We start from the raw sequence: 19,853 nt of genomic DNA, 5'->3' as shown, positions 1-19,853 counted from the left end.
GCAGAGAGGGGGTTAAACCGGCCCCACCGTGGGGCGGGGAGGGGGTTGGAACGGGGCCCGGGGTGGGGGTTGTTCTGTGACCCCCGTGGGGCCGCATCGGGGGGGTTAAACCGGGACCCCCCCCCGCGCCATCCATTTGGCGGGTGAAGCGGATTCCGCGCCGCCGCGCACGTGTTTTGCCCTCCCCGCTTCCACCTGCTCTCTCATTGGCTCTCGCAACTCCGGCCGCGCCTCCCCTCCGCCACCATTGGCCAGCAGCCGCGCCTCCATTGGTCGTCACCCCTCCCGCCCCGCCTCTCGCACCCCGACTCCTCCCCTACTCCCCCCTCCGCCGTCGCTCATTGGCCGTGCGCGCAGGAAGGGGATTGGCCACCGGCGCCGCGCCTGCGCAGTGCCGTACGGAAAGATGGCGGCGGCGGCTGCGACCTGTGCGGTCCGCGGGGTCCGGGCCCTCGGGGTCCGGCGGGTCCGCTCCGCGCTGGGCCGGGGCCACAGCGGCACCGCCGGGGCCTCCGGGGACTCCGGGGCCACCGGTGCCACCGCCGGGGCCGCCGGTGCCGCCGGTGCCACCGCCGAGGTGCTGCGGGAGCGGCTGCGGCGGCACCAGGTGGGGCTGAGCCCGGGCGGGCAGCGCGGGGCCTGGGCCTGAGGGGGCGGGAAACCCGCGGCTGTCCCCGAATGTCCCCAGGTGTCCCCGAGGGGTCTCTGGGTGTCCCCTGAGGCTCCCTGGATGTCCCCAAGTGTCCCTGAGTGGTCCCCCCTATCTGCATGTCCCCTCCGGGGTGTCCCCAGGGCTCCCCTGTGTCCCCCTGTCCCCCCGGGGTGTCCCCAGGGCTCCCCTGTGTCCCCTTTGTCCCTCCCTGTCCCTGTGTCCCCCTGGGGTGTCCCCGTGTCCCCCCCATATCCCTGAGTCCCCCTGTTTCCTCTGAGGGGTCCCCAGGGCTCCCCTGTGTCCCTTTTGTCCCCCCAGAGTGTCCCCATGTCCCCCACTGTCCCTCCCGGGGTCTCCCCATGTCCCCCAGGGTGTCCCCATGTCCCCCACTGTCCCCGCCGAGGTCTCCCCATGTCCCCCACTGTGTCCCCAGGGTGTCCCCATGTCCCCCACTGTCCCCTCCCTGGGTCTCCCCATGTTCCTCCTCCATCCCCGTGTCCCCATGTCCCCCGCTGTCCCCCAGGTGTCCCCATGTCCCCCCCATTGTCCCCCACCGTGTCCCCAGGGTGTCCCTGTGTCCCCGAGGTGTCCCCATGTCCCCTCTGGAGGTGTCCCCTGGGATGTCCCCATGTCCCAGTGTCCCCATGTCCCCCAGGTGTCCCCACGTCCCCTGCCGTGTCCCTTGGGATGTCCCCCAGTGTCCCCACGTCCCCCGGGGTGTCCCCACGTCCCCTGCCGTGTCCCTTGGGATGTCCCCCAGTGTCCCCATGTCCCCCGGGGTGTCCCCACGTCCCCTGCTGTGTCCCTTGGGATGTCCCCCAGTGTCCTCACGTCCCCCAGGGTGTCCCCATGTCCCCTGCCGTGTCCCTTGGGATGTCCCGCAGTGTCCCCACGTCCCCCCCACGTCCCCTGCCGTGTCCCTTGGGGTGTCCCCCAGTGTCCCCATGTCACCCGGGGTGTCCCCATGTCCCCTGCCGTGTCCCTTGGGATGTCCCCCAGTGTCCCCACATCCCCCCCACGTCCCCTGCCGTGTCCCTTGGGGTGTCCCCCAGTGTCCCCACGTCCCCCGGGGTGTCCCCATGTCCCCTGCCGTGTCCCTTGGGATGTCCCCCAGTGTCCCCACATCCCCCCCACGTCCCCTGCCGTGTCCCTTGGGGTGTCCCCCAGTGTCCCCACGTCCCCCGGGGTGTCCCCATGTCCCCTGCCGTGTCCCTTGGGGTGTCCCCCAGTGTCCCCACGTCCCCCGGGGTGTCCCCTGCCGTGTCCCTTGGGGTGTCCCCCAGTGTCCCCACATCCCCCCCACGTCCCCTGCCGTGTCCCTTGGGGTGTCCCCCAGTGTCCCCACGTCCCCCGGCTGTCCCCAGGCTCCGGCGGGCGCCCCCGGGCCGCTGGACGCCGGTGCCGGTGCGCGGGGCGCGGAGGAGGAGGCGCGGCGGCGGGCGCGGGCGGCCCTGCTGCGGCGGGTGGCCCTGCGCCTGGCGGGGCTGCTGGGCGCCGGCGGCGGCGTCGCCATCCTCTACGTCTTCGGTGAGTCCCGCTGGGCCCTGCTGTCACCTCCTGTCCCTCGGTGGCACCGCGGTGTCCCCTGCTGTCACCTCGTGTCCCTCGGTGGCACCGCGGTGTCCCCTGCTGTCACCTCCTGTCCCTCGGTGGCACCGCGGTGTCCCCTGCTGTCACCTCCTGTCCCTCGGTGGCACCACGGTGTCCCCTGCTGTCACCTCCTGTCCCTCGGTGGCACCGCGGTGTCCCCTGCTGTCACCTCGTGTCCCTCGGTGGCACCGCGGTGTCCCCTGCTGTCACCTCGTGTCCCTCGGTGGCACCGCGGTGTCCCCTGCTGTCACCTCCTGTCCCTCGGTGGCACCGCAGTGGCCCCTGCTGTCACCTCCTGTCCCTCGGTGGCACCGCGGTGTCCCCTGCTGTCACCTCCTGTCCCTCGGTGGCACCGCAGTGTCCCCTGCTGTCACCTCGTGTCCCTCGGTGGCACCGCAGTGGCCCCTGCTGTCACCTCCTGTCCCTCGGTGGCACCGCGGTGTCCCCTGCTGTCACCTCCTGTCCCTCGGTGGCACCGCGGTGTCCCCTGCTGTCACCTCCTGTCCCTCGGTGGCACCGCAGTGTCCCCTGCTGTCACCTCCTGTCCCTCGGTGGCACCGCGGTGTCCCCTGCTGTCACCTCGTGTCCCTCGGTGGCACCGCAGTGGCCCCTGCTGTCACCTCGTGTCCCTCGGTGGCACCGCGGTGGCCCCTTTAGTGTCCCCCGGTGTCACCGCGGTGTCGCCATGGTGTCCCCCCAGTGTCTCATGGTGTCCCCGCAGTGTCCCGGTACCCCCATTGTCCCCCTCAGTGTCCCCATCAGTGTCCCCTGGTGTCCCCATGTTCCCCCGTTATCCCCATTGTCCCTCTCAGTGTCCCCATCAGTGTCCCCTGGTGTCCCCATGTCCCCCAGTGTCCCCATGGTGTCCCCACGATGTCCCCTCTGTGTCCCTTCCATGTCCCTGCAGCGTCCCCCTCAGTGTCCCCCGTGTCCCTCAGTGTCCCCCGGTGTCCCCGCGATGTCCCCAACGTCACCGTTCCCCCCACAGGCACCAACGCAGTGGACGAGCACGGGGCCAAGGTGAGGACGGCGGCCCCTCCCTGCCCTTTGGGGACAGTTGGGGACATTGTGGGGGACGACGTGTCCCCAAGGGGGGTGTCATGTCCCCAAGGGGGGTGTCGTGTCCCCAAGGAGGGGTGACGTGTCCCCAAGGCGGGTGGCATGTCCCCAAAGTGAGCGATTTGTCCCCAAAGTGATTTGTCCCCAAGGGGGGTGGTGTGTCCCCAAAGTGAGTGATTTGTCCCCAAAGTGAGTGATTTGTCCCCAAAGTACTGTGTCCCTGGGGGAGGTGGCATGTCCCCAAAGTGAGTGACATGTCCCCAAGGGGGTGGCGTGTCCCTAAAGTGAGTGATCTGTCCCCAAAGCGAGTGATCTGTCCCCAGCGTGAGTGTCCCCATATGGGGGGGGTGACAATCCCTATTTTCCCCTAAAACCCCTTTTTTGGAGCTTTTTGAAGTGCGACCCCCCGGGGACAGGAAGGTGCCAAATGTCCCATGTCCGGGGGGGGGGGGCAGGACACGGGGACATCAAATGGGGTGACAAGGTGACAATCACACCATGGGGGGAGGTGACAACATCAGAAACGGCGTCACCTACGTGCAAATTGTCGCTGTCACCTCCCCGGTGTCACCCCTGGTGTCACCCCCGGTGTCACCCCCGGTGTCACCGTTGTAACCCCCCCCCCATTCTCCCCACAGATCCCCGATGAGTTCGACGCTGGTGAGTTGGGGACACCGGGGCCATTTGTCACCTCAGTGTCACCTCATTGTCACCCATTGTCACCTTGGTTCTCACACCCCGGCGCGACCCAAAAGGGGCTTTTTTGGGGGTGTTTCGGTGGTTCCTTCCCACGGGGGGGGGCGGGGGGTGTCACCCCGACTTGGGGACGCCGATTGTCCCCCCCCTTGGGGACACCGATTGTCCCCGATTGTCCCCGATGTCACCGCAGACCCCGTGGGCATCCAGCAGCTCCGCAGGACCTACAAGTACTTCAAGGACTACAGGCAGGTGCGTTTTGGGGGGGTTCCCCCCCTTTTTGGGGACGGTCACCCCCTTTTTGTGCCCCTGGGGGGGGCGTTCCCGGCCCAGGACCTTTGTCCCCATTTTGGGGACGTTTTGTGACAATTGGGGGGGTTTTGGCCCCACTTTGGGGTTGTTTTGGCCCTAAATTTGGGGGGGGGGGGTTCTCCCCACTTTGGGGTTGATTCACCTCGAATTTGGGGGGGTTTTGTCCCCACTTTGGGGTCGTTTCACCCCCACTTTTTGGGGGTTTTGTCCCCACTTGGGGGTCGCTTCACCCCCTAATTTTGGGGGGGTTTGTCCCCACTTTTTGGGGGTTTCATCCCCACTTTTGGGGGGTTTATCCCCACTTTGGGATCATTTCACCCCCAGTTTTGGGGGGGTTTCATCCCCATTTTTCGGGGGGGTTTGTCCCCACTTTTTGGGGTCATTTCATCCCCAATTTGGGGGGGGGGTTTCTCCCCACTTTGTGGTTGATTCATCCCCAATTTGGGGGCTTTCATCCCCAATTTGGGGGGGGGTTTGTCCCCACTTTTGGGGGGGTTTTGTCCCCATTTTGGGGGGTTCATCCCCACTTTTTGGGGTGTTTTCTCCCCACTTTGGGGTTGATTCCCCCCCAATTTGGGGGCTTTCATCCCCTTTTTGGGGCTGTTTCATCCCCACTTTTTTGGGGGGTTTCGTCCCCAGTTTGGGGGGGGGTTGTTCCCACTTTTGGGGGGTTTATCCCTCCTTCTTGGGGGGTTTTGTCCCCCTTTTTGGGGATTGGTTCATCCCCAGTTTTGAGGTTGTTCCACCCCCAATTTGGGGGGGTTTTGTCCCCACTTTGTGGGTGTTTCATCCCCCTTTTTGGGGTGTTTCGTCCCCCCTTTTTGGGGTGTTTCATCCCCCCTTTTTAGGGTGTTTCATCCCCCCTTTTTAGGGTGTTTCATCCCCCCTTTTTGGGGTGTTTTATCCCCCCTTTTTAGGGTTTTTTATCCCCCCTTTTTGGGGGGTTTCATCCCCCCTTTTTAGGGGGTTTATCCCCCCTTTTTGGGGGGTTTCATCCCCAATTTGGGGGGGTTCTCCCCCCATCCTGGGGGGGCTTTGTCCCCACTCTTTGGGGTCGTCCCCCCCAGATGATCATCGAGCCCACCAGCCCCAAGCTGCTCCCGGACCCCCTGCGCGACCCCTATTACCAACCCCCGTACACGCTGGTGATCGAGCTGACGGGCGTCCTGCTGCACCCCGAGTGGTCGGTGAGCGCCCCGCCCGGTGTCCCCGCGTCCCCGGCGTCACCGCCGCGGTGCCGCCGCGCCCTGACCCCCCCGTTGTGTCCCCAGCTCGTCACCGGTTGGCGGTTCAAGAAGCGCCCGGGCATCGAGAGCCTCCTGCAGCAGCTGGCGCCGCTCTACGAGATCGTGGTGTTCACCTCGGAGACCGGCATGGTGGGGACACCGGGGGGGACACCGGGGGGGACACCGGGGGTGTCCCCTGGCCCCTCACGCCCCCCCGTGTTCTCGGTGTCCCCCCCAGACTGCGTTCCCGCTCATCGACAGCATCGACCCCCATGGCTTCGTGTCCTACCGCCTGTTCCGCGACGCCACGCGCTACATGGACGGGCACCACGTCAAGGTGGGGACGTGGCCCCCGTGTCCCCATGTCCCTGTGACCCCATGTCCCCCGTGTCCCCATGTCCCTCTGACCCCATGGCCCCCGTGTCCCCATGTCCCCCATGTTCCCATGTCCCTCTGACCCCATGTCCCTCTGGCCCCATGGCCCCCATGTCCCCATGTCCCCTGTGGCCCCGTGTCCCTCTGACCCCATGTCCCCCGTGTCCCCATGGCCCCCATGTCCCCATGTCCCTCTGACCCCATGTCCCTCTGACCCCATGGCCCCCGTGTTCCCATCTCCCCTGTGGCCCCGTGTCCCTCTGGCCCCATGGCCCCCGTGTCCCCATGTCCCCTGTGGCCCCGTGTCCCTCTGGCCCCTTGGCCCCTGTGTCTCATTGTCCCCCGGGTCCCCTGTGTCCCCGTGTCCCCATTGCCATGTCCTCCGTGTCCCCTCTGTCCCCATGTCCCATCTGTCCCCATGTCCCCTCTGTCCCCTCTGTCCCCATGTCCCCTGTGTCCGATTGTCCCCTGGGTCCCCCGTGTCCCCTCTGTCCCCATGTCCCATCTGTCCCCATGTCCCCTCTGTCCCCATGTCCGCTGTGTCCGATTGTCCCCCGGGTCCCCCGGGTCCCCTCTGTCCCCGTGTCCCCTCTGTCCCCATGTCCCTTCTGTCCCCTGTGTCCGATTGTCCGCCGTGTCCCCTCTGTCCCCATGTCCCCTGTGTCCTCGGGTCCCCTGTGTCCCATTGTCCCCCGGGTCCCCTGTGTCCCCGGGTCCCCATGGCCATGTCCTCTGTGTCCCCATGTCCCCATGGCCGTGTCCTCTGGTCCGTGTCCCCTGTGTCCTGTGTCCGTCTGTCCCCACAGCTGTATCCCCATGGCTGTGTCCCCTGTGTCCCCATGTCTCCCTGTCCCATCCCCATGCCGTGTCCCCCTGTCCCCATGCTGTGTCCCCCTGTCCCATCCCCATGCTGTGTCCCCCCGTCCCATCCCCATGCCGTGTCCCCCTGTCCCATCCCCATGCCGTGTCCCCATGTCCCCCTGTCCCGTCCCCATGCCATGTCCCCCTGTCCCGTCCCCATGCTGTGTCCCCATGCCATGTCCCCCTGTCCCGTCCCCATACCGTGTCCCCATGTCCCCCTGTCCCGTCCCCATGCCGTGTCCCCATGTCCCCCCGTCCCCATGCCGTGTCCCCCTGTCCCCCCGTCCCGTCCCCATGCCGTGTCCCCCTGTCCCGTCCCCATACTGTGTCCCCATGTCCCCCCGTCCCGTCCCCATGCCGTGTCCCCCTGTCCCCATGCTGTGTCCCCCTGTCCCATCCCCATGCTGTGTCCCCCCGTCCCATCCCCATGCCGTGTCCCCCTGTCCCATCCCCATGCCGTGTCCCCATGTCCCCCCGTCCCCATGCCGTGTCCCCCTGTCCCGTCCCCATACTGTGTCCCCATGTCCCCCCGTCCCGTCCCCATGCCGTGTCCCCCTGTCCCGTCCCCATACTGTGTCCCCATGTCCCCCCGTCCCGTCCCCATGCCGTGTCCCCCTGTCCCGTCCCCATACTGTGTCCCCATGTCCCCCTGTCCCGTCCCCATGCTGTGTCCCCATGCCGTGTCCCCCTGTCCCGTCCCCATACTGTGTCCCCATGTCCCCCTGTCCCGTCCCCATGCCGTGTCCCCCTGTCCCGTCCCCATGCCGTGTCCCCCCGTCCCCATGCCATGTCCCCCTGTCCCCCTGTCCCGTCCCCATGCCGTGTCCCCCTGTCCTGTCCCCATGCCATGTCCCCCTGTCCCCCTGTCCTGTCCCCATGCCATGTCCCCATGTCCCCCTGTCCCATCCCCATGCTGTGTCCCCATGTCCCCCTGTCCCCATGCCGTGTCCCCATGCCGTGTCCCCATGCCGTGTCCCCATGCTGTGTCCCTATGCTGTGTCCCCCTGTCCCCCTGTCCCGTCCCCATGCCGTGTCCCCCCGTCCTGTCCCCATGCCGTGTCCCCTGTCCCCTGTCCCGTCCCCATGCCGTGTCCCCTGTCCCGTCCCCGTGCCGTGTCCCCCTGTCCCCCCGTCCTGTCCCCAGGCCGTGTCCCCCTGTCCCCCCGTCCCGTCCCCATGCCGTGTCCCTTGTCCCGTCCCCATGCCGTGTCCCTTGTCCCCCCATCCCGTCCCCATGCCGTGTCCCCTGTCCCGTCCCCATGCCGTGTCCCCTGTCCCGTCCCCATGCCGTGTCCCCTTGTCCCCCTGTCCCGTCCCCATGCCGTGTCCCCTGTCCCGTCCCCATGCCGTGTCCCCTGTCCCCTGTCCCGTCCCCATGCCGTGTCCCCATGCCGTGTCCCCTGTCCCGTCCCCATGCCGTGTCCCCTGTCCCCAGCCCTGTCTCTGCCCCCAGGACATCTCGTGCCTGAACAGAGACCCGGCCAAGGTGGTGGTGGTCGACTGGCGCCGCGAGTCCTTCCGCCTGCAGCCGTTCAACGGGCTGGCCCTGCCGCGCTGGGACGGCGGCTCCGGCGACCGCGCGCTCTACGACCTGGCCGCCTTCCTCAAGAGTGGGTGCCGCCGCACCCCGCACCCCGCACCCCGCCCCTGGGGGGCCTGGGGGCGGATGGGGGGCTGCGCTGGGGGGGAGGAATGGGGGCCCTGGGCTTTGGGGATCAAGGGGTTCCCTGGGGTTTGGGGGGCAAATGGGGGCCCTGGGCTTTGGGGGAGGAATGGGGGCCCTGGGCTTTGGGGGAGGAATGGGGGCCCTGGGCTGTGGGGGAGGAATGGGGGCTCTGGGCTTTGGGGGAGGAATGGGGGTCAAGGGGTTCCCTGGGGTTTGGGGGAGGAATGGGGGCCCTGGGCTTTGGGGGGCAAGGGGTTCCCTGGGGTTTGGGGGAGGAATGGGGGCCCTGGGGTTTGGGGGAGGAATGGGGGCCCTGGGCTGTGGGGGAGGAATGGGGGCCCTGGGCTTTGGGGGAGGAATGGGGGCCCTGGGCTTTGGGGGAGGAATGGGGGCTCTGGGCTGGGGGGGAGGAATGGGGGCCCTGGGCTGTGGGGGAGGAATGGGGGCCCTGGGCTTTGGGGGAGGAATGGGGGCCCTGGCTTTGGGGGAGGAATGGGGGCCCTGGGCTTTGGGGGAGGAATGGGGGCTCTGGGCTGTGGGGGAGGAATGGGGGCTCTGGGCTTTGGGGGAGGAATGGGGGCCCTGGGCTTTGGGGGAGGAATGGGGGCTCTGGGCTTTGGGGGAGGAATGGGGGCCCTGGGCTGTGGGGGAGGAATGGGGGCTCTGGGCTGTGGGGGAGGAATGGGGGCCCTGGGCTTTGGGGGAGGAATGGGGGCTCTGGGCTGTGGGGGAGGAATGGGGGCTCTGGGCTTTGGGGGAGGAATGGGGGCCCTGGGCTGTGGGGGAGGAATGGGGGCTCTGGGCTTTGGGGGAGGAATGGGGGCCCTGGGCTTTGGGGGAGGAATGGGGGCCCTGGGGTTTGGGGGAGGAATGGGGGCCCTGGGCTTTGGGGGAGGAATGGGGGCCCTGGGCTGTGGGGGAGGAATGGGGGCCCTGGGCTTTGGGGGAGGAATGGGGGCTCTGGGCTGTGGGGGAGGAATGGGGGCTCTGGGCTTTGGGGGAGGAATGGGGGCCCTGGGGTTTGGGGGAGGAATGGGGGCTCTGGGCTTTGGGGGAGGAATGGGGGCTCTGGGCTTTGGGGGAGGAATGGGGGCCCTGGGGTTTGGGGGAGGAATGGGGGCTCTGGGCTTTGGGGGAGGAATGGGGGCCCTGGGGTTTGGGGGAGGAATGGGGGCCCTGGGGTTTGGGGGAGGAATGGGGGCTCTGGGCTGTGGGGGAGGAATGGGGGCTCTGGGCTGTGGGGGAGGAATGGGGGCTCTGGGCTTTGGGGGAGGAATGGGGGCCCTGGGCTTTGGGGGAGGAATGGGGGCTCTGGGCTGTGGGGGAGGAATGGGGGCCCTGGGCTGTGGGGGAGGAATGGGGGCTCTGGGCTTTGGGGGAGGAATGGGGGCTCTGGGCTTTGGGGGAGGAATGGGGGCTCTGGGCTTTGGGGGAGGAATGGGGGCTCTGGGCTTTGGGGGAGGAATGGGGGCTCTGGGCTGTGGGGGAGGAATGGGGGCTCTGGGCTTTGGGGGAGGAATGGGGGCTCTGGGCTTTGGGGGAGGAATGGGGGCTCTGGGCTGTGGGGGAGGAATGGGGGCTCTGGGCTTTGGGGGAGGAATGGGGGCTCTGGGCTTTGGGGGAGGAATGGGGGCTCTGGGCTGTGGGGGAGGAATGGGGGCTCTGGGCTTTGGGGGAGGAATGGGGGCTCTGGGCTTTGGGGGAGGAATGGGGGCCCTGGGCTTTGGGGGAGGAATGGGGGCTCTGGGCTGTGGGGGAGGAATGGGGGCCCTGGGCTTTGGGGGAGGAATGGGGGCCCTGGGGTTTGGGGGGCAAATGGGGGGCCTGGGCTTTGGGGGAGGAATGGGGGCCCTGGGGTTTGGGGGAGGAATGGGGGCCCTGGGGTTTGGGGGAGGAATGGGGGCTCTGGGCTGTGGGGGAGGAATGGGGGCCCTGGGCTTTGGGGGAGGAATGGGGGCCCTGGGCTTTGGGGGAGGAATGGGGGCTCTGGGCTGTGGGGGAGGAATGGGGGCCCTGGGCTTTGGGGGAGGAATGGGGGCCCTGGGGTTTGGGGGGCAAATGGGGGGCCTGGGCTTTGGGGGAGGAATGGGGGCCCTGGGGTTTGGGGGAGGAATGGGGGCCCTGGGGTTTGGGGGAGGAATGGGGGCTCTGGGCTGTGGGGGAGGAATGGGGGCCCTGGGCTTTGGGGGAGGAATGGGGGCCCTGGGCTTTGGGGGAGGAATGGGGGCCCTGGGGTTTGGGGGGCAAATGGGGGGCCCTGGGCTTTGGGGGAGGAATGGGGGCCCTGGGCTGTGGGGGAGGAATGGGGGTCAAGGGGTTCCCTGGGGTTTGGGGGGTAAATGGGGGTCCCAGGGGGTCAATGTGGGGCAAATGGGGGCCCTGGGGTCTGGGGGTCAAGGGGTTCCCTGGGGTTTGGGGGGCAAATGGGGGGCCCTGGGGTTTGGGGAGTAAATGGGAGCCCTGGGGTTTGGGGGGGAATGGGGGTCAAGGGATTCCCTGGGGTTTGGGGGTTGAATGGGGGTCCCAGGGGGTTAAATGGGGGTCCCAGGGTGAGGGCAAATGGGGGGTCTGAGGTTTGGGGGGGGTCCCATGAGGATGTGGGGGCAAATATGGGTCCCGAACCCCCCCTGCGACGCCGCGTCCGTCTGTCCCGCAGCCATCGCGCTCAGCGGCGTGGAGGACGTACGGACGGTGCTGGAGAACTACGCGCTGGAGGAGGATCCGCTGGCGGCGTTCAAACGGCGCCGGACGCAGCTGGAGGAGGTTGGGGACACAAGGGGACATCAGGGGCCACCGGGGGGGTGGGGACAAGGGGCAGACCGGGGGACGCGCCCCCCGTTTTGCCCGTAACGGCGGCTTTTTGCCCCAAACGGCAGGAGGAGCAGCAGCGCTTGGCGGAGCAGAAGCCGGCGGGGCTGTTCCTGGGGGGCCTGGCGGGGCGGTTCTGGCCACGCTCCAAGCAGCAGTGACGTCGTGGTGACGTCATGGTGACGTCATCAGCGGGGTGTCCCCAGGCGCCGCCCCCCCCTCCGTTTTTGGGGGAGCGTGGGGGGTGACGCGGCGCTGTGACATGGACAGTTTGGGCAGCAGCCCCGTTTTTGGGGGGTTTTGGGGTGGGGGGGTGAATAAAGAGTGACGTGGAGCTGTGGGTGCTGTGGTGATGTGGGGGGGCGCGGGGTGACCCCCCAAGCCGGGTTGGGGGGCGCGATCTGGGTCCCGGGGGGCGTGGTCAGGCGAGGGGGCGTGGCCATATAAAGAGGCTGGGTGAGCCCTTTACAGGGTGCTATGGGTTGGGGGCGTGGTTTGGCCGGGGGCGTGGTTTGGCCGGGGGCGTGGCCTGACAAAGTGGGGGGGGCGAGCACTTTACAGGTGTCTATGGCTTGGGGGCGTGGCCAGCGGATGGGGGCGTGGTCTAATAAAGGGGCGGGGCGAACACTTTCACAGTGGTCTGTGAGTTGGGGGCGTGGCCTGGGGTGGGCTCGAGCCTTTCCAAAGGGGTATAGTGGGCGTGGCCTGGAGCTGGGGGCGTGGCCAAGCCCTTAGAAATGGGTCTGGGGGTCTCGCCGCGCTCAGACCCCGCGGAGCCCCCGGAGCGGACGGGACCCCCCGACCCCCTCCCCAAATGGCGCCCCGCGCCTTCCTCCCCCCCCCCATCATCCTCATCCTCCTCTGCGCCCCCCCCGTGAGTATCAACCATGGGGGGGTCTGGGCGTTATTTGGGGGGTCCTGGGGGTTTGTTTAGGGGGGGTCCTGGGGGGTTAATTGGGGGGGATCATGGGGGGTTATTTAGGGGGTCATGAGGGGTTATCTGGGGGGGCCCTAGGGGCTTATTTGGGGGTCACGGGGGTTTATTGGGGGGGCTTCATGGGGGGTTATTTGGGGTGGTACTGGGGGGTTATTTCGTGGGGTCCTGGGGGCTTCTTTGGGGGCTCATGGGGGGTTGCTTGGGGGGGTCCCTGGAGGGTTATTTAGGGGGGTCCTGGGGGTTTATTTGGGGGGTCTCGGGGGTTTATTGGGGGGGTTTCTGGAGGGTTATTTAGGGGGGGTCTTGGGGGCTTATTTGGGGGGTTATTGGGGGGAGTCCCGGGGGGTCCCCTGGGGGGAGTTTCAGGCTGGGGGGGGTCTCAGGGTATTTGGGGGATTGGGGGGGGGGGTTGAGCTGCTGAGGGGTCCCTGAGGGGCCACTTTGGGGCTCTGGGGGGGCGGATTTTGGGGGGTCCCAGGTGCTGACCCCCCCGCCCCCCCCCAGGTGGCCCCATCGGGGGTGCTGGAGCTGCGGGTGCTGTCGGCGCGGGGGGGGCCGTGCGGGGAGCCCCCCCCCTCCTGCCGCCTCATTTTCCGGCTCTGCCTGCGCCCCCCCGGGGGGGGCGGCTGCACTTTGGGGGTCACTCACAGCCCCCCCGGCCCCCCCCCCGCTCCGGGGACCCCCCGAATTCTCCGCTTGCCTTTTGCTTTCCCGTGGCCGGTGAGGACACCCCCCCCAAAACTGACCCCCCCAACAAGGGATTAGGAGTGACCCCCCCCCTAAATTTGGGTGTCCCCCCCCAGGGCACCGTGTCCCTTGTCATTGAGTCCTGGAGACTGGAAGAGCCCGAAGGATCTGGGGGTGAGTGGGGGGCATGGGGGGCAAATGGGGGTCTGGGGGGACAAATGGGGGGTCTGGGGTTTGGGGGGAGCCCCATGAGGGTGGGGGGCAGATGGGGGTCCCATGAGGGTGGGTAAATGGGGGTCCCAGGGGGCAAATGGGGGTCTGGGGTTATGGGGGGGAGAATGGGGGTCAAGGGGTTCCCTGGGGTTTGGGGGGTAAATGGGGGTCCCAGGGGGTCAATGTGGGGCAAATGGGGGTCTGGGGGGGCAAATGGGGGGCCCTGGGGTTTAGGGGGCCCCAGTGAGTTAAATGGGAGTCAAAGGGGGCCAATGGGGGACAAAGGGGGGTCCGGGGGGGCACAAATGGGGCCCTGGGGTTTGGGGGGTCTAGGGGGACCCCATGGGGTTGAGGGGGTCCCATGTGGTTGGGGGGGTACGTGGGGGTCCTGGGGGGTCAATGGGTGGCAAAAGGGGGTCCGGGGGGGCCCTGGGCGGCCCTGGGGTTTGGGGGGTTCTGTGAGGGGGGGTGAATGGGGCGATGCGAGGGGGGGTCCGGGGGTGCTGATGTGTCCCCCCCAGGGCCCCCCCGGCGCCGTTTCCTGGGGCGCGCGGTGACGCGGCAGCACCTGCTCCCGGGGGGGCCCTGGACCGGGGGGGGCGGGGGGGGGCCCGCCGGGGGGGGCCTGAGGTTCCGCACCCGCCTGCGCTGCCGCCCCCCCGCGCGGCCCCCCCGCTGCGCACCCCCCCGGCCCCCCCGCCGTGAGTGACAGCCCGTGGGGGACAGGGGGGACGTGGGGACATGGGGGGGCATGAGGGAGATTGGAGATGTGGGGGGACATGGGGGGACATGGGGGACAGGGGGGACGTGGGGACATGGGGGATGTGGGGACATGGGGGGGCATGGGGGAGATTGGAGATGTGGGGGGACATGGGGGGACGTGGGGGACATGGGGGATGTGGGGGACATGGGGATGTGGGGGACATGGGGGATGTGGGGGACGTGGGGGGACATGGGGATATGGGGGGACATGGGGGGCAGTGATGTTGAATGGGGGACATGGGGACTTTGGGGACACTGATATTGAATGGGGGACATGGGGGGCCATGGGGCCATGGGGACATGGGGACGCTGACATTGAATGGGGGACGTGGGGGGTCATGGGGACACGGGGACATGGGGGACGTGGGGACATGGGGGACAGTGACATCAGATGGGGGACGCAGGGGACATTGGGGGCATGGGGAAATGTGGGGGTCCTGACCCCCTCTGTCCCCACAGGGAGGTGTCGGGAGCCCTGTGCCCCCCCCGGCACCAACGGCAGCGCCGGCGCCAACGGGGGATCCTGTGTGGTGAGTGGGGACCCCCCCACCCCGAAACCCCCCCGGGCACCCCAGGGACCCCCAGTGTCACCTCAACCCCCCCCCCAGTGTCACCCCAGGGACCCCCAATGTCACCACAGGGACCCGCAATGTCACCCTGACCCCTCCGGTCACCCCAGGGATCCCCACTGTCACCCCAGGACCCCCCATTGTCACCTCAGGGACCCCCTTGCACTGGGACCCCCCCCACAATGTCACCCTGACCCCCCACCCCGGTCACCCCAGGGACCCCCAATGTCACCCCAGGGATTCCCCCACACCGGGACCCCCCCAGTGTCATCCCAGGGACCCCCTTGCACTGGGACGCCCCCCAGTGTCTCCCCAGGGACCCCCCAATGTCACCCCATGACCCCCCCCCCAGTCACCTCAGGACCCCCCCAGTGTCACCCCAGGGACCCCCCCACACCGGGATCCCCCCAGTGTCACCCCATGGACCCCCCCCGGTCACCCCATGACCCCTCTGTCCCCACCCGTCCTCCCCCCGCCAAGGGGGTGTCCCCGGTGTCCCCCCCCCCATTAACGGTGCCACCTCCGCAGGGTCCCGACAGCGACTCCCGGGGGCCACCGTGTGACCCCCCCCGGCCAGCGGCACCGGAGGCACCGGCACCCCCGGGGGTGTCCCCTGGGGTATCCCCGGGGGTCGCCCCAGAAGTCCTGGGGGTTTCCCCAAGGGTATCCCCGGGGGTCGCCCCGGATGTCCTGGGGGTCTCCCCAAGGGTATCCCCAGGAGCCCCAGGACCAGAACCCTCAGGGGGTTCCCCAGGGGTATCCCCGGGGGTCGCCCTGGAAGTCCCAGGGGTCTCCCCAAGGGTATCCCCGGGAGCCCCAGGACCAGAAGCCCCAGGGGGTTCCCCAGGGGTATCCCCGGGGGTTGCCCCGGAAGTCCCAGGGGTCTCCCCAAGGGTATCCCCAGGAGCCCCAGGACCGGAAGCCCCGGGGGGTTCCCCTGGGGTATCCCCGGGGGTTTCCCCAGTGGTCTCAGGACCAGCAGCTCCAGGGGAGTCCCCGCTGTCCCTGGTGGCCCCGGGGGAGTCCCCAGGGGGGTCCCCGGGGGTGTCCCCGGGGGTGTCCCTGGGGGTGTCCCTGGGGGTGTCCCCGGTGTCCCCGTGTGCCCTCGGGCCGTGTTTCAACGGCGGCTCCTGTGTCCCCACGGGGGACGGTGACACCGGCTACAGCTGCCGCTGCCCCCCCGGCTACCGCGGCGCCAACTGCGAGCGGCGGGCGGACCGGTGTGCGCAGAGCCCGTGTCTCAACGGTCAGTGTCACCTGTGTCACCTCAGTGTCACCTCAGTGTCACCCGTGTCACCTGTGTCACCCGTGTCACCTGTGTCACCCGTGTCCCCATCCCCACCCACCCGTGTGCGCAGAGCCCGTGTCTCAACGGTCAGTGTCACCTGTGTCACCTCGGTGTCACCTCAGCGTCACCCGTGTCACCTTGGTGTCCCCCATGTCACCTGTGTCACCCGTGTCCCCATCCCCACCCACCCGTGTGCGCAGAGCCCGTGTCTCAATGGTCAGTGTCACCTCAGTGTCCCCTGTGTCACCTCAGTGTCACCTCAGTGTCACCTGAGTGTCCCCAATGTCCCCAATGTTCCCATGTCCCCCATGTCCCTCGTTGAATGTCACTGTCTCCCATGTCCCCAGTGTCCCCAGTGTCCCACATGTCCCCCATTCGATGTCACTGTCACCCATGTCCCCAGTGTCCCCATGTCTCCCACTCAATGTCACTGTCCCCAATATCCCCCATGTCCCCGATTCGATGTCATTGTCCCCATGTCACCGATGTCCCAATGTCCCCAGTGCCCTCATATCTCCCATGTCCCCCACATCCCCCATGTCCCCAGTGTCCCCATGTCCCCCGTTCAATGTCACTGTCCCCATGCCCCACATGTCCCCATGTCCCCTGTTTGGTGTCACTGTCCCTCATGTCCCCACTGTCCCCCATGCCCCCCATGTCCCTCATTTGATGTCACTGTCTTCCATGTCCCCCATATCCCACATGTCTCCCATGTCCCCCATATCCCCCATGTCTCCCATGTCCCCATATCCCCCATGTCCCAGTGTCCCCATGTCCCCCATTCGATGTCACTGTCCCCATGCCCCTCATTCGATGTCACTGTCCCCATGCCCCCCATTCGATGTCACTGTCCCCATGTCCCCATGTCCCCCATTCGATGTCACTGTCCCCATGTCCCCAATGTCCCCATGCCCCCCATTCGATGTCACCGTCCCCATGTCCCCATGTCCCCCATTCGATGTCACTGTCCCCATGCCCCCCATTCGATGTCACCGTCCCCATGTCCCCATGCCCCCCATTCGATGTCACTGTCCCCATGCCCCCCATTCGATGTCACCGTCCCCATGTCCCCATGCCCCCCATTCGATGTCACTGTCCCCATGCCCCCCATTCGATGTCACCGTCCCCATGTCCCCATGCCCCCCATTTGATGTCACTGTCCCCATGCCCCCCATTCGATGTCACCATCCCCATGTCCCCATGTCCCCCATTCGATGTCACTGTCCCCATGCCCCCCATTCGATGTCACTGTCCCCATGTCCCCATGCCCCCCATTCGATGTCACTGTCCCCATGCCCCCCATTCGATGTCACCGTCCCCATGTCCCCATGCCCCCCATTCGATGTCACTGTCCCCATGTCCCCCATTCGATGTCACTGTCCCCATGTCCCCCATTCAATGTCACCGTCCCCATGTCCCCATGCCCCCCATTCGATGTCACTGTCCCCATGTCCCCCATTCGATGTCACTGTCCCCATGCCCCCCATTCGATGTCACCGTCCCCATGTCCCCATGCCCCCCATTCGATGTCACTGTCCCCATGCCCCCCATTCAATGTCACCGTCCCCATGTCCCCCATTCGATGTCACTGTCCCCATGCCCCCCATTCGATGTCACCGTCCCCATGTCCCCATGCCCCCCATTCAATGTCACCGTCCCCATGCCCCCCATTCAATGTCACCGTCCCCATGTCCCTCATTCGATGTCACTGTCCCCATGCCCCCCATTCGATGTCACTGTCCCCATGCCCCCCATTCGATGTCACCGTCCCCATGTCCCCATGCCCCCCATTCAATGTCACCGTCCCCATGCCCCCCATTCAATGTCACCGTCCCCATGTCCCTCATTCGATGTCACTGTCCCCATGCCCCTCATTCGATGTCACTGTCCCCATGTCCCCCATTCAATGTCACCGTCCCCATGTCCCCATGCCCCCCATTCGATGTCACTGTCCCCATGCCCCTCATTCGATGTCACTGTCCCCATGTCCCCCATTCGATGTCACTGTCCCCATGTCCCCCATTCAATGTCACCGTCCCCATGTCCCCATGCCCCTCATTCGATGTCACTGTCCCCATGCCCCCCATTCGATGTCACTGTCCCCATGCCCCCCATTCGATGTCACCGTCCCCATGTCCCCATGCCCCCCATTCAATGTCACCGTCCCCATGCCCCCCATTCAATGTCACCGTCCCCATGTCCCTCATTCGATGTCACTGTCCCCATGCCCCTCATTCGATGTCACTGTCCCCATGCCCCCCATTCGATGTCACTGTCCCCATGTCCCCATGCCCCCCATTCGATGTCACTGTCCCCATGTCCCCATGCCCCCCATTCGATGTCACCGTCCCCATGTCCCCATGTCCCCCATTCGATGTCACTGTCCCCATGTCCCCATGCCCCCCATTCGATGTCACTGTCCCCATGCCCCCCATTCGATGTCACCGTCCCCATGTCCCCATGCCCCCCATTCGATGTCACCGTCCCGCACGTCCTCACCACCCCGCTGTCCCCCCAGGCGCCCACTGCCGCGACACCCCCCGCGGCCCCTCCTGCCGCTGCCCCCCTGGTTTTTGGGGTCCCCTTTGCCAACACAACCGGGACGACTGTTCCCCCAACCCCTGCGCCAACGGGGGCACCTGCCAGGACGGCCCCAACAGCTTCACCTGCAGCTGCACCCTGGGCTACGCCCCCCCCCGCTGCCACCGCGCCGACGACTGCACCCCCAGCCCCTGCGCCCACGGGGGCACCTGCTACACCCACATCTCGGGCCACGTCTGCGCCTGCCCCCCCGGCTTCATGGGCGTTCGCTGCGAGGAGGAGGTGGGGGGGGCCCCCCGGCAGCGCCGGAGGTCCCCGCTGCCCCCCCCGGCGCCGCTGGCCTTGGCGTTGCTGCTGCCCTTGGTGCTCTTGGTGCCGGGGGTGGGGGTGGCGCTGAGGAGGAGGAGGAGGGGGGGGGACAGGTGAGATGACCTGAGAATGGGGAGACCCCCCCCCCCCCCCCCCCCCGCCACAATGGGATGGGGGCACCCCCAGGAATGGGGAGAACCCCACTCAATGGGATGGGGGGACCCCTGGGAATGGGGAGAACACCTGGGAATGGGGAGAACCCCCCTCAGTGGGATGGGGGGACCCCCTGGGAATGGGGAGACCCCCCCCAGTGGGATGGGGGGACCCCCAGGAATGGGGAGAACACCTGGGAATGGGGAGAACCCCCCTCAGTGGGATGGGGGGACCCCCTGGGAATGGGGAGACCCCCCCCCAGTGGGATGGGGAGACCCCCTGGGAATGGGGAGACCCCCAGGAATGGGGAGACCCCCCCCAGTGGGATGGGGGGACCCCCTGGGAATGGGGAGACCCCCCCCAGTGGGATGGGGAGACCCCCAGGAATGGGGAGAACACCTGGGAATGGGGAGAACCCCCCTCAATGGGATGGGGAGACCCACCCTGGGAATGGGGGGACACCCCCAATGGGTTTGGGGTGGGGGGGACAGGTGAGAGAACCCCCCAGAATGGGGAGACCCCCCCAGTGGGATGGGGAGACCCCTGTGGGAATGAGGAGAACACCTGGGAATGGGGAGACCCCCCAATGGGATGGGGAGACCCCCTGGGATGGGGAGACCCCCCGAATGGGTTTGGGTGGGTGGGGATATGGGGGACCCCCCCCCAATGGCTTTGGGGGTGGGGGGGACACGGGGGGACCCCCTGAAGGGGTTGGGGGGTTGTGGTTTGTACCAAGTGATTTTTGGGGGGGGCTCACAGGTGTTTTCTTCGGCAGCAACCACGCGGCAGAGCCGGGGGGGGACCCCGCAATGAGCGCCCCCGAGAGGGAGCGGCGGCCGCCACGCGCGTCCGCGACACGGGTGGGTGCCCCTCCCCAAATCCCCCCGGTACCCCCATTGCTCCCCCCCCCACTTTAACCCCCGTTTATCCCCCCAGGTGTGACCCGGCGCTCATGGACCCGCCCAGAACCCCCACCCCGCCAAGTGGTTTAACCCGGCACTGATGGACCCGCCCTGGACCAGCCCAACTCCCCAAGTTTGGGGTCCCCCCAGTGATTTGGGGACCCCCCCCAAGGCGCAATGAGGATGGGGGGGGCGGGGTGTGCCATAAAAGCTCTTTGAGACGTTTGTCCGTGTCACTGCGTCACCC

General features: G+C 67.6%; 2 protein-coding genes across 3 annotated transcripts; both read left to right on the top strand.

Moving 5' to 3' along the window:
• Positions 1-398: 398 nt before the first annotated feature.
• On the top strand, positions 399-11,550 carry TIMM50 (translocase of inner mitochondrial membrane 50). 2 transcript variants are annotated; one of them, XM_071800825.1, is made up of 10 exons: positions 399-607; positions 2,017-2,179; positions 3,231-3,262; positions 3,940-4,249; positions 5,377-5,496; positions 5,581-5,685; positions 5,774-5,872; positions 8,225-8,381; positions 11,094-11,200; positions 11,314-11,550. In XM_071800825.1, exons 1-10 carry the CDS (start codon positions 407-409, stop codon positions 11,415-11,417), a joined length of 1,398 nt encoding a protein of 465 aa, XP_071656926.1. In that variant the 5' UTR covers positions 399-406; the 3' UTR covers positions 11,418-11,550. The 2 variants fall into 2 exon arrangements, with proteins under 2 accessions (XP_071656926.1, XP_071656927.1); XM_071800826.1 differs by lacking the exon at positions 399-607 and having other exon boundaries at positions 1,548-2,179; positions 3,940-3,961; positions 4,191-4,249.
• Positions 11,551-11,836: 286 nt separating this feature from the next.
• LOC136114065 (uncharacterized) lies at positions 11,837-19,646 on the top strand. Its single transcript, XM_065859351.2, has 9 exons — positions 11,837-12,119; positions 12,687-12,902; positions 12,986-13,043; positions 13,604-13,783; positions 14,304-14,374; positions 14,942-15,659; positions 18,220-18,664; positions 19,480-19,564; positions 19,641-19,646. Exons 1-9 carry the CDS (start codon positions 12,060-12,062, stop codon positions 19,644-19,646), a joined length of 1,839 nt encoding a protein of 612 aa, XP_065715423.2. The 5' UTR covers positions 11,837-12,059.
• Positions 19,647-19,853: the final 207 nt, after the last annotated feature.

Source organism: Patagioenas fasciata, chromosome 33 (genome assembly GCF_037038585.1).
Source record: "Patagioenas fasciata isolate bPatFas1 chromosome 33, bPatFas1.hap1, whole genome shotgun sequence".
In the NCBI taxonomy this organism is placed as follows: domain Eukaryota; kingdom Metazoa; phylum Chordata; class Aves; order Columbiformes; family Columbidae; genus Patagioenas; species Patagioenas fasciata.
Note: the sequence above shows the minus strand (reverse complement) of the source record. Positions and strands in the feature narration are given on the sequence as shown.

What these genes read in the sequence shown, in the direction of transcription:
- TIMM50 (XM_071800825.1), top strand. Translation starts at nt 407, where the DNA reads ATGGCGGCGGCGGCTGCGACCTGTGCGGTCCGCGGGGTCCGGGCCCTC. An exon ending in AGCGGCTGCGGCGGCACCAG is followed by an intron (nt 608 to 2,016) that starts GTGGGGCTGAGC and finishes GGCTGTCCCCAG; the next exon opens with GCTCCGGCGGGCGCCCCCGG. An exon ending in GCCGGACGCAGCTGGAGGAG is followed by an intron (nt 11,201 to 11,313) that starts GTTGGGGACACA and finishes CCCAAACGGCAG; the next exon opens with GAGGAGCAGCAGCGCTTGGC.
- LOC136114065 (XM_065859351.2), top strand. Translation starts at nt 12,060, where the DNA reads ATGGCGCCCCGCGCCTTCCTCCCCCCCCCCATCATCCTCATCCTCCTC. An exon ending in TCCTCCTCTGCGCCCCCCCC is followed by an intron (nt 12,120 to 12,686) that starts GTGAGTATCAAC and finishes GCCCCCCCCCAG; the next exon opens with GTGGCCCCATCGGGGGTGCT. An exon ending in GCAGAGCCCGTGTCTCAACG is followed by an intron (nt 15,660 to 18,219) that starts GTCAGTGTCACC and finishes CTGTCCCCCCAG; the next exon opens with GCGCCCACTGCCGCGACACC.